The sequence below is a fragment of the Canis lupus genome, chromosome 3 (genome assembly GCF_048164855.1).
Source record: "Canis lupus baileyi chromosome 3, mCanLup2.hap1, whole genome shotgun sequence".
Lineage (NCBI taxonomy): Eukaryota > Metazoa > Chordata > Mammalia > Carnivora > Canidae > Canis > Canis lupus.
Genome location: NC_132840.1, coordinates 76122470 through 76135954, shown reverse-complemented (window position 1 = coordinate 76135954; position 13485 = coordinate 76122470). Strand labels below are relative to the sequence as shown.

Here is a 13485-nt window from a genome sequence, read left to right as displayed (position 1 = left end):
TATGTACAAAAATATAGAAAATTAGTACAGGAATAGATTCTGAGGGTGCTGACCAAGGAAGGAGAAGCAATGTTAGATCTCACTGATTTTATTGATATAAGTACATTACCAGAAATTCTGAACTCAAAAAGCTACTCAGTGACTGGGAGTGGTTTTAAATTTTTATCTAGTTAGATGATTAGAAATTGGACTCATGGTGGTCTATAGCAAAAACAAGCTGAAATGCCACATATTTGGGGGGGTAATATAGAAAGAGAAGATAAAACACTTCAGGACACAGGAATCATGGAAATTATTGTCACTCATTATCTCTTCACCCATTTGCCATCCACAACTCTAGAAGGACCCTGAAGACACTTCCTTTTCTAAGGCTTTGAAAAATATATTAGTGGGCAGAACACTCACATCTTTAAAAAATATTTTATAGGACAGTCAGATATTATAATCAGTTTTCCCATTTTAATTTCAAGAAGAATGGAAGAGACTAAGCAGTGACATTTAACCACTAGTGAATGGTAAAGTAGGCATAATTACACACATGGGCAGCAAGGCCACTATTAAAATAGTTTGAATCTTTTACAGTAGCTAATTGGTCACAGTCTTTAGGATTAGAATAAATAGGTTATATCATTTCAGGGGAAAGAAATGTGTTTTCATTTGTAAAAGGACTACATGAGGATAGATGAGAATAATTTTTTTTACATATACAACTATGGGGAAAAGGTATATGTATAGATCTTGGATAGTCAAAATGGCAGACCAGAATAGATGCTCTTTTTGCTGAATTGTTCCTATTTGGGGAAACATCCCAAGATCAAGGTAAGCAAAAGTCTACCTCTCACTCTAGAAGCCAAAGTGGAACAGATAATCAATCTCTCTATCTCTCTGAAAACAAATATGAGCATACACCCTAAACATAGCCAATCAATTGGTCAGACACAGATTTCTGATTCTTGGGAAATGAGGCAAAAGTGGGTGAAAGATTATTTCCAGCACAGCCCATGGCACAGCTGCAAAAGTCCAATGGTGAAGTCTGATATTATGGTGTTTAGTGAGGACAGTGCCAGCAGAGACACATGAGGCCAACTCTAAGGTGGAACTTTGGCTGTCCTTGCTGCCCCTGGTTCCTATCTATACTTGGTTCCTCAGCTTGCCTAATAATTCTTATAGTTTCTCAATATCCTTCCAATAAATTCATCCTGTGATTGAAGATGATTTCTGTGACCTGCATTCAAGAATACAGACTATTGCAGAGGCCTGGATGCACGTTGGGATGATTATGCTACAAGACAGAAAACAATGTACTGCATATGTGTGTGTGTGTATATATATATATACACATACATATATATACACACATACACACACACACACATACATACACACTACTTTCCATTGCAGACTGGAGATTAAATAAACTATGATGCACTTATATTTAAGTATACTTAATATTTACTTCTCCCATTAACAAGTGAGATTGCATCAAAGGAAACTATGATTAGTTTCTTTAGCTAACTTTAAGAAGGCCATCTTCAAAATTCTTAATTTGTCTAATGTATTTTAAATAGGCTTTAAAATACTAACAAAACCAAAAAATCTTTTTATATAGTACTGGTTAAGGGATCCCTGAGTGGCTCAGCAGTTTGGCGACTGCCTTCGGTCCAGGGCATGATCCTGGAGACCCGGGATCGAGTCCCACATCAAGCTCCCTGCATGGAGCCTGCTTCTCCCTTTGCCTATGTCTCTGCCTCTCTCTCTCTCTCTCTTTCTCTTTATCTCTCATGAATAAATAAAATCTTAAAAAAAAAAAAAAAAGTACTGGTTAAGCCTTACTGAATGTTAATCCCCTCAAAGCCTGTAAATAATAGAAAACTCTGGGGGAAAATTAGGTAGGTTTAGGAAGAACGAATTAGAATTGCAGAAATTTTTAACCAGAAGGACCACCTGATTTCACTCACATATAGTCCTAACTTGCATCCTACTTGTGTAATGTGATTTCATATTTGTTAAAGTCATCAAGGAAAGCATATGCATTTTTGGTAAGTGGTCTAGTTACCAACACCTAGAAACCAGTTTTGGGGGATATTTTTCTTCTTGTATATTTACCTACAGCATACCTATTACATTTCCTTTTACATTTACAGAGTATTAAATGTAACTCTTTCCCAACCCTCATACACTGTTGGTGGGAAGGTAAATTGGTGCAGCCTCTGAGGGAAATGAAGAATAGAACTACCATATAATCCAGCTATTCCACTTTTGGATATTTATCCAAAGAATACAAAAACATTCAAAAATATATATGTACCCCTATGCTTACTGCAGCGTTATTTACAATAGCCAAGATATGGAAGCAACTCAAGTGTCCATCCATAGATGAATGGATAAAGATGCACATGCACATACGCGCGCGCGCACACGCACACACACACACACACACACGAATATTACTCGGCCATAAAAAAGGATGAGATCTTGCCATTTGCAACAACATGGATGGACCTAGAGGATAATATACTAAATGAAGTAAATAAGATAAAGACAGATGCCATATGATTTCATTTACAAGTGGCATCTAAAAACCAAAACAAACAAGCAAAAAGCAGAATCAGAGAACTAGTGGTTGTGGAGGGAAGGGAGCTGGGAGATGAGCAAAATGGGTGAAGGGGAATGGGAGATACAAGCTTCCAGTGGTGGCATGAATAAAAGGTACAGCACAGGGAATACAATGAATGGTATTCTAATAGTGTTGTGTGGTTAACTACACTTGTGGTGAACATAGCACAGTATAAGAAACTTGTTGAATCACCATGTTGTACACATGAAACTAATGTGACATTGTGTGCCAACTATACTCAAATAAAAGAATAAATGAATATAAAATATAGTAGTTCCTCCTCAAACCATGTATATTAACTCTTTATATACTTAAAGATAATTACTAGTTCAGGCCTCAGCATTTCTCTTCACATTCGACCATCCTAATTCCTTTAGCATCTTCTCAAGAGTCTGTTTTCTAGTCCTTTCCTCATATTCTCTGAACCTAAGGCATATTTGCCAAATCTTCCAAACTGCAGAACTTAGTATATCCTGAAAGCAGACCAATGTGAAAGAAGAGACCAGCTTTTGAGGTAGGTGAAGATGTGCCCCTGGAGAAGAGGATTGAACAGGAATCAATGATATGGAGTATGGAGTGGAAGCAGTCAATTACTTACCCAACCATTCTTAATACAAGTGCAAGGCTAGAAGAAATACACTGTGGAAAATGAGATAAAATGGGTTTGCTTTGTGTTTCTTCCCTTTTTTTTTTTTTTAATCCTACCACCAAAGTCCTCTAAGAGGGTCCAGTAGCAAATTATTAGATTTGCTCTAAAACAATAGCTCTTAAATTGCCTCAATACTTGTTAAAATGTTGTTAAACTGATCAGGGGTTTTTACCTGAATGGCACTTCTTCTTGTGGAACATCCACATAGTAACGGATAAAAAATCTCTCAGAATCTTCTCGTTCACCATCGGTAACAACACTGCCATTAAGTTTGGAAACTGATGGCAATCTGTTAAGTAAAAACCAAAATAAAGACATCTTAAGACAGAACATTTAGCTTTAGAAATAAAACCACTGATTTGAGGCCCCGTCTTACTCTCTTGAGAGGACACGTTTGATGTAACTCTGCTGATATATAACTACTTACATGAACTAAAGTGGTATAGAGTAAAAGGGCCAAAAATATCTACAGTTTCATCTTTAGACGTGCCTCTGACCTTTTATAATTATACCTTACCTTCCAAAATAAGATTCTAGCCAGCTAGCACTGTCCAACTTAAATATAATGTAAGCCACATATATAATTTTAAACTCTCTAGTAGCCATATTTAAAAAAAATAAAAAAAGGCAAGACTAGTTTTATTAATATATTTTATTTAACCCAGTATTTCCAGGATTTAATCATTTCAACCTGCAATCAATACTAAAAAATAACTAACAGGATACTTTATATTCTTTTTTCTTCCATATATTCAAAATCCAGTGTAAATTTTACACTTAAAGCACATTTCAATTCAGACTAATCATAATTCAAGTGCTCAAAAGTTGCATAGGGCTACTGACATCATATTGGACAGCACAGGCCTACAAGTAGTCAGTACAAATGGGTTCTATTGTTCACAAATTAATGTTTCATATTTACAAAAGAATTATGTAAAGAAAATAAAGTCTAAGTGAGGCCTACTATGAGCCCTAATTCTTTTTAGAAGAAAAGCATGCCAAGATGTATTTGTTCAGTGGAATATCAGTGTGTATGCCCACACCTGGAAAGCAGTAAGGATCTGCTAGGTGTTGGTTGGGCAGAGAGATTAATACTGTGTTTGAAGAACCATTTTTCTTTAGGGAACCGTAAGGTCCCTTTCAAAACTACTATGTATAGTACACAAAGAAAACAAATGAAAGCCCCATCGTCCTCCACATCTTAGCCAGAATCCTACCGTTGCTAGAGGCTCATACAAAAATAAACACTCATTTCAGTGGACTTGGGGAGGCAGAGTCAGAGACACAAATGGCAGGGGCGTCAGAGAAAGAACATAACATGGTAGTCATGTTTGAGTCAAAATATATTCAAGAAGGAAACATAGATGATGGTGCTTTCTTAAGTTTCACACTAACGTAACAGCCCAATGTTTAGGTATTTACACTTTGACCACTTTGTTAACAGAGAAAATAAAGACAACTAAATAGAATACATTTCCTATTATACCTAATTTTTCTTTATAATCCAAAACAGGACCTCAAATACTGTTAAGTATTAAAAAGCATAAAAATAGATTTGTGAGGGAATGTTTCAAGTGGTCTTGGCAGGCCAATTACCTTTCACATTTTTCTCATCATATTGTGTTTTCTTCTAGGATTTGAAGCTACAGAAGGAGCTCCTTTGAGCACTGTCTGTTCAAGAGACAGATAAACTTACAGTGTACTCCCCGCCCCCCAATAGTGCATTATCCCTTTAATGAAACCAGGCCCCCAGAGAAGAAAGCAGAGTAGTCAGGACAACAGACCTGGCTATTACCAATTTCCTCCGTTCCTCAGTGGTATATGGCTGCAGAAGAGGAATTCCTAACAATCTCACTTCTTCAAGTTTGGGGAATGAATTTAGTTTGTCAATGTCTTCCCAGGATTGCAAACCTAATTTGAGAAATATATTGTTTAAGTAAATCCAAAAAAGCATACAAATAAGAAGATGAACATAGAAAAAAATTACTTCAATTAATTTCTGAAATATTAAAAATGCTTATAAACTAGAGATCCTGAAAATTTTCTTCATCCAGGAAAGAACAGAATACAGGTAAACAACATAAAAGCTTCCCTATAGCCTCTCCTATTCCTGTGGTCTCAGTGGTCAAGGAGAGAGAACTTTATTCTCCAACACCCCACTAATGTACAGACTCTCCTCCCAAGTGACCTGTCAAGAGGGTCTCTGGTGGTCTCAATAAGCAAGATGTATGCCATAATTATATAAAAAAGGCGATGTGGTCTATTCTTTCACCAAATAAAGATTCACAGGACAGAACTATTGATCAGAGTTGATACTGTCAGACTCAAACTTTTACCTAACAAATTCTAAAATGAGGCAAGGTGAGTAGAACCAGAAGCTTAACATTATTTTTCTTACATACCTGTCCTCATTTTGGAGACAGGGAAAACAGATTTTAAAAATAAAACAAACAAAAACAGAGAATCTGAATCATTGGGTAAGAACAACATGCAAATTTAAATTAAGACTGTTTAAGACAAAAAAAAAATAAGACTGTTTAAGACTTAAGAAAATTAAGACTGTTTCATGCTTAAAAAAAAATTCTTCCTATGGTTGTGAGCAAATATATCATCCAAGTCAGTGTTTGGCACTGCTAGGAAAAATATGCGTGTAATAATGAAGCTGGTCAATTTATAGCACATTAAATCTATTTCAGAGAATATAGTTCATTCCTATTTCTATCAACCTCCAGAAAGGGTTAAAGCAGAGGAGCAATATACAAGGGCTCTGGTGCATAACTAACCCAAGTCACAACTGCTCTCTTCTCTTCAGAATGGTATTTCCATCTAGGAGGAAGAACAGAATTAGCTCAAGGGGTGTCAAGTTGTGCAATAACCAGCTTCCTTATGCAAAATACTGGCTTTTAAAACCTAATTCCTACCCTGTGACTTGTATGGCAAATTAAACTGTGTATATTTTTTCAATTGTAGATCAGAGTTATTTTTAGTTATGTAGTTATTTTAAGAAATAGGCTGAAAGACAATGTCAAGAGATTAAGAAGAAAAGCCACACACTGGAAGAATATATTTGCTTAAAGACATATCTGATAAAGGATGACTCTCCAAAATTTACAAAGAACTCTTAAAACTATATAACAATGTCATCTGTCATTGGAGAACTGCAAATTACAACAAGGTTCCACTACACACCTATGAAAATGGCCAAAATCCTGAACACTCACAGCACCAAATGCTGATGAAGACATGCAGCAACAGAAACTTTCATTCATTGCTAGTGGGAATGTAAAATGGTGAAGCCACTTTGGAGCACAGCTGGCAGTATCTTATAAAACTAAACATATTCTTACCATATGAGCTAGCAATTGTACTCTTTGGTATTTACCCAAATAAACTAAAAACTTATGTCCACACAAAACCCTGCACACGGAGGTTTACAGCAGCTTTATTAGTAAACATCAAAACTTCGAAGCAACCAAGATGTCCCTTCAGTTTGCGTGGATAAATAAACTATGGTACATCCAAACAATGAAACATTAGTGCTAAAAAGAAATCAGCTATCGAGCTATGAAAAGATTTGGAGGAAACTTAAATGCACATTACTAAGTGAAAGAAGCTAATCTGAAAAGGCTACATAATGAATGATTCCAGCTATATGACACTCTGGAAAAGGCAAAATTATGGAGATAGTAAAAGGACCAGTGGTTGCCAGGGGTTGAGGGGTACGGACACACAAGCAGAACACAGAAGGCTGCTAGGGCAGTGAAACTACTATGAATGATACTATACATGTCATACATTTGTCCAAACCCACAGAATGTATAACTTCAAGAGTGAGTCCTCGTGTAGACTATGGACTTTGGGTGATGTGAAAATCTGGGTCGATTATAAGAGTTGTATCAGTTTGGTGCTGGAACGCTGACAGTGGGAAGGCTGGACATATGTGAGAGCAGAGAGGATGTGGGAACACTGCACTTCCTGATCAATTCTGCTGTGAATTTAAAACTGTACTCAAAAATGAAGTTTATTAGTTAAAAAAAAAAAAAGGCTAAAAATTTCCATTCCCTGAGACGCAAAATCATACGGCAGCAAACTGGCAATTAATCATCTATAAATACTAGAAAGAAAAGTGAGCATTTACAAGGGATAGTAGGCTGAAATTCCTTAACCTACATCCAGACAAAACAGTCTAGTTTGTAATTCTTTGTACTCCTCTTAACTCTGCCTTTTACTGCCCAATTCATCAATTTCATCTCACTCCTTTCGTAGCAGGACCTCTTTAATAGATAAAATATAGCTAATAGGATGCTCTGCCACTTGATATTTATCAGAACATTTATGAAAATGAATGCCTTAAATTTAGCTGATCGATTGGCATCTGCATGTAACTCTTGAAAATGCATCCCATAAGAAGGCAGAGCCACGACCAAAACAAATAGGCTTTCATCTGTTTCATGCACAAGCTCAGACTGATTTGCACGTACAGCGAGAACAAGCCTGTAGCTCACCTGACTTGTGGAGGCTGATGGACCGCAGATTAGGGAATAATCTGGCCAGTGAATCATCAGGCTCCTCAATGGCATTCAAATGATTGTTAGCCAGGACGAGAGTATCCAGGGAGGGAAACATAACTCCTAACTTGCGTATTTCAGTCCAGTCTTGGAGGTTATTGTCTGTTATATGTAGTAGTTTAAGAGAATGACAGCAAATAGAAGGACAAGACACTGTTTCATAATCATTAAGGCACAGGAAGAGCTCCTCCAAACTGCAGAGAAAAAAAATGAAACATTTCATTGTTTAAAGCAGTTAAGTTTCTACTTTGCACCTACTTTCATTCGTTCAGTAAATAAATAAGTGCCTACTATGTGGGAGACTCTGGTAGGGGTTGTGGAGAAAATATAAAGACATCTTCCTAAAGCTTAAATATAGCTGGGAAGACAAAAACCTAAAACACATAAAACGGCAGAGATGACATAACCCAGGACTAAATTAATTTTGTGCTTAAGTAACTAAGTGCTAAATAAAGCAGTACTAACTCCAAGCACAACAGCAGTTCATATGGGAATGGAACTGAAATTACAGTGAGAATAATCAAGAAAGAATGCATGGCCTAACAGGAAAGGTAGACTTGGGTTGAGAGGACATAGAGGAAAATCCCAGAAACAACATAAACAAAATGTTTAGAAACAAAAAATAATAACTATCATTTACTGAATTTCTACCCCGAGTCAGGCCTTGCTCCAAGGGCTTTATAGACTGTACTGCCATTCTGCAAGGTAGGTACAATTATGCCCATTTTACGGATGAGGACATGGAGCTTAGCAAGGTTAATCACTTTATCTAAAGTCATATGGTCAGTAAGTGGAACTGGGATTTAAAAGCTCATTCCATGCCATGCTAGAAGCTACATGTGGTGAGGAAACCCATCTCATTAGGGGGATAGTGAGAAACTCGGGTGGAATAAATGGGGAGAGACCAGATTCAAAAGTCCTTGATCATTTCCATATTTAAACAAAGAAACTACTTCTTTTTTATATTTCTTTAAACTACTTCCTTTGAACACTTGTGCATATTCAAAGCTAGATACAAAGAAGTCTTAAGAAAGTATTTCTAAACTGACAAACAAAAGCATAATTTCTTATTTAAATTATCGAAAAGAGTTCCATTTTCCCATTAGGCCAGTGAGGTATTTAATCATCTGAGTGGGTAATATATTTTATAGATACTATGATTTTTTTTTTTCATCCCAAAGAAAAGCACCGGGGCAAAATTCTGAAATCAGGTAATCAGAAGATTAAAATGGAGAAAGTGTGGGTTGATGTAGAAATGATAAGTGCTTCTCAGGGATATTTTTTAGCCAAAGGATGACAGATCCTATGTCTTGGTGCTACTCAACACTGAGCAAGTATCGCAATGAAAAACCTACTAAATGACCCTCACACCCTCATTTTAAATACTTGGCTCTTCTAACCTCACTCTCCATCCACTCTGCTGTTCTAGTGTTTCTGAGATGGGAGATCAGTGGTAATTCTGTGTACTAACAAAGATGGCGACATGGCCCCCTCTCCATCATGCTCTGGGCTTACTCTGGTAACTCCTGCAGTATCGTGTGGACTGTCTCCCAAGAAGCTTTGCTGTTGTTGAGGACAAGTTTGCGAACCCCAGAGAAGGACCCAGCACATGTTCTTTCTAAAACCGACAAATTCAGAGGGTTGGAACTCAGGTTTAGAAACTCCAACTGGGGAACATTTGACACAATTTTACTGACCTAGGGAGAAAAAAAGAAACGCATATCAGGCAGTAATCAGAGTTTTTTTAAATAGCAATCATGCTCACAAAGCTTAAGTGAATGGGTCTCTAGGCAAGGGGCCATTCACATTAGGGAGTCCTGTGTTATGCTACCTACAGAGGGGCATAAGTAATTTCAACAAATCTTGGCAAATAATTTAATCTATGAAATAGTGACATAATTGAAAATCATACAAAAGACTTTCCACACTGCCTTGGGCAAGGTTTTTGATTCTGTTCTATATGATACTCTCTTTGATAAGTGAAGAAAAGACAGTTTAGAGGACGTTTTAGGCTGCAAGTTTCTAAAGAGCTGAGACTGGGTCATGTAAATCTCTTTGAATTTCTCCTTCCTTTTGTCCTCAGTGCAACATTAAGGCTAATTAAAGGTTTACTGAAGAACACACAGTAACAGCTCAAGTGTTCAAATTGACTACATAGCCAGGATCACTTAGAAACCGTTTTGGCTTGGTTAAAAGATGACCAAACTTCAAAATATACACACTCAGAAACCAAAACACATCCATAACTGTATAACAAATGAGAAAACATGGTAATCAATTTAACCACTTAGCTAGCAAATTGGTAAGCAACATTTTTTTTTTTTTTAAAAAGGCAACTGGCAGGCAGCCCCGGTGGCTCAGCAGTTTAGTGCTGCCTTTAGCCCGGGGTGTGATCCTGGAGACCCAGGATCGAGTCCCACATCGGGCTCCCTGCATGGAGCCTGCTTCTCCCTCTGCCTGTGTCTCTGCCTCTCTCTGTGTCTCTTATGAATAAATAAATAAAATCTAAAAAAAAAAAAAAAAGGCAATTGGCATTACAGACCTTAACTACTTGCTCTGCAAAGTACTAGTCTCTGATATAGCTTATTTCACTCAATTCTCAAAACAACTTGCAAGCTAACTATTTTCATGTTAAAAAATGAGAAAAACTGAGGCTCAGAAATGTTAAATAATTTGACTAAGGCCTCAGCGTCACAAAAACCAAATCTAGGATTTAAAAATCAGAGCCATTGTTCTTCCAGCATACCACCACTAGGAAAGTTTGAATATACCCCCCCACACACAAAAAGAAGAACGAACTATCTTAAACAAGTATGCAGTAAATGGAGTTAGCATCAAACAGCCAGTCAGTGTGGTAATAAAACTTCATGAGGAAAGGAATACAACAGAGTAGTTAGGATTGGTTTCACAGTCGAAAAACCTGGGTTCAAACCAGGTTCCAACAGTTCCTAGCTGTGCGATGTGACAAGTTACTGACAAGTAACTCCCCACATCTCAGTGTCCTCATTTGTAATGGACAAAACAGGACCCACCTGTGTCACAGGCCTGTGAGAGCATTAAAAGGGATACATGTGTAAAGCACTTAACACAGTGATTGGTACAACTTGTAGAAACTTCTATCCTTATCTATTCCCCAACAGGACGTAAGCTCCATGAAAGCAGGGATAGTACTTACCTAGTTCATTACTGCATTGCGGGTGCTTAATGTTTGCTAAATAAATTAATGGCACAAAATCATTCAGTAAATATAACTATTACTAACTTAGTAAGAAGAGTATGAACCAATATGTCAACCCTGATTATATGTCTTATTATATTTATTTTTTATTTAAATGTCATATTTAAAATAATTACTACAATTTCAAAAATACACTAATTCCCAAGATCTACCATAAACTATTAAATCAGGAGCTTCAAAGATGAGATAAGCTTCATGGTTGGAACCTGGATTCTGTTTCTTGTCAGAGCACCATAGGTTATGCCAAAAAGGTATCCAGTGCTGAGAACTACAGGTGGAAAGAAAAAGTAATGTGTACTTCACCTCAGATTTATGTGTACTACACAGGTCAGGAGCTCCAAAATCACTGTGAAGTGGACTCATTCCAAGAAGGTTCAGAGAAGTATGTCAGAGGGCATAGCATAGATGAACTATGCTACACACTAACCTTTTCAACTGGTACCATGTTTAGCTTCATTTTTTTAAAAAGATTTTATTTATTTATTCATGAGATACAGAGAGAGAGAGAGAGAGAGAGAGAGAGAGGCAGAGACACAGGCAGAGGGAGAAGCAGGCTCCACGCAGGGAGCCCAATGTGGGACTCCATGATCATGCTCTGGGCTGAAGGCGGCGCTAAACCACTGAGCCACTCTGGCTGCCCTATCTTCATTTTACAAATGAAGAAATGAGCTATATTTAGAGAAAAACATACTAGGCTTCAATTTAAAATGTATGTAATTTATACCAGTGTAAACATAGTCTCCTGCTTGATCCCTTTTGTGACCAAATTGTACCAAGCATTTTTGTGATATATGGCCAGGATTTGGAGTTTCGTCTGTGGCTACAACACAGCTAAATAATTTAGTCCACAGAGGGCTATAGAGGACCAGCCCTCTATAGCCCTCTACTGTCTGAAAATCTATTGGGTTGAAGGACTCCCATACAGATGATGATGACCAGCCTGGCTTCAACTCTTTTAAGGGCAAAAGAAAATGAAGAGGAATTGCACTCCAAGCACAGTATGAAGAATAACTAATTATGATACAACCTCAGCTAAACAAAAGCAAAATATAAACCCCTTGCTAACCACCACCCCTCATATTTTATCTTTGTAAATAGCCCCCAATGGATAATTTAAAAGTTTTGAAGGTATTCTCCCAGAAATTATGTGATATAATCTTCACTGTCTGCATCTATATGGCTGTCTCATGATAATAGAGATTTAGAATAATGATTCATTAGCCTTGGAATATCCTAAAAAAATTATAACTGGACTATAGTCTAATGATTCAAACAGAAAAAATAATGTAAGTTAGAATAAATGTACTCTTTAAAAGGCTGAAGTTAAAAGGATTTTTGGGTAATCTTACATGAATGATGAGATTTTAGAAAGTATATTAATTACGTAAGTAAATTTACTTCTAAAAAAAGTCCTAATAGCAAAGGCTGACAAACAAACATTCAGTAAGTTTCTAGGGCAGCACACTAACTTCACCTTTTCTAAATTCTAAAAAAAAAAAAAAGAAAAAAAAAAAGACTCTTAGCTAGAGTGATACAGTTGTCCCCTGAACAATGCAGAGGTTAGGGGGTGCCAACAACCCCACAAAGTTGAAAATCTGTGGGTAAGTTTTGACTCTCCAAAACTTAACCACTGACAGACTACTGTGGAGAGGAAGCCTTACAGATAACATAAGCAGTTGATTAACATATTTTGTACGTTGTATGTATTATATACCATATTCTTACAATAAAGTGAGCTAGAGAAAATTTTTTTGTTTTGCTTTTGTTTTTAGTTAACATGTGTTTTATTTTGTTTTCATATAGAGAAATAAAAAGAAAACTAAAAATGCCCCAAATTCAACAGCTCACTATCCTTATTGACGTCAAAATAACAAAATGTTCACAGTTAAGAAATTCAAACAGAACAAATTGAAATTTTTCTTGTGATTCTTCCCAGAAAAAAAAATGTATGCAGCATATTCTATCATATAAACTTACATCTCTAGATATTTTAGAATTTTACACAAGAAACACTCTTTGGGCTCCTGGGCGGCTCAGCCCAGTTAAGCATCTGACTCTTGGTTTCGGCTCAAATCATGATCTTATGGTTGTAGGATTGAGTCCTGCTTTGGGCTCTATGCTAGGCATGGGGCCCTGCTTGGGATTCTCTCTCTCCCTTTCCCTCTGCCTCTCCCCCTCCCTAGAAAAAAAAGAGATCTCTTTTATACTTTACATTTTTTTCCCTATGTTTCAAGCTTTTATTTAAATTCTAGTTAGTTAAGTATAGTGTAATATTGGTTTCAGGAGTAGAATTTAGTGATTCATCACTTACAAATAACACCTAGTGCTCATCACAAGCACCCTCCTTAATTCCCATCATCCATTTAGTCCATCCCCTGCCCATCTAGAGATAATATTAAGAAAACCATAAGGA

At 36.8% G+C, this 13485-nt stretch overlaps 1 protein-coding gene across 8 annotated transcripts in view; it reads right to left on the bottom strand.

Annotated features, from left to right (window-relative positions):
- Window positions 1-13485, bottom strand: part of TBCEL (tubulin folding cofactor E like) — a 72857-nt gene that overhangs the window by 31902 nt on the left and 27470 nt on the right. For all 8 annotated transcript variants that reach the window (XR_012028778.1, XM_072822394.1, XM_072822397.1 and 5 more), the window contains 4 exons: window positions 9350-9531; window positions 7772-8028; window positions 5051-5177; window positions 3439-3555 (listed from right to left, as the gene is read on the bottom strand). Coding sequence is in view for 7 of the 8 variants with exons in the window: in XM_072822394.1 (XP_072678495.1) it covers window positions 3439-3555; window positions 5051-5177; window positions 7772-8028; window positions 9350-9531 (683 nt within the window). In the remaining variant the exon portion in view is untranslated. The remainder of the gene's footprint in view (window positions 1-3438; window positions 3556-5050; window positions 5178-7771; window positions 8029-9349; window positions 9532-13485) is intronic.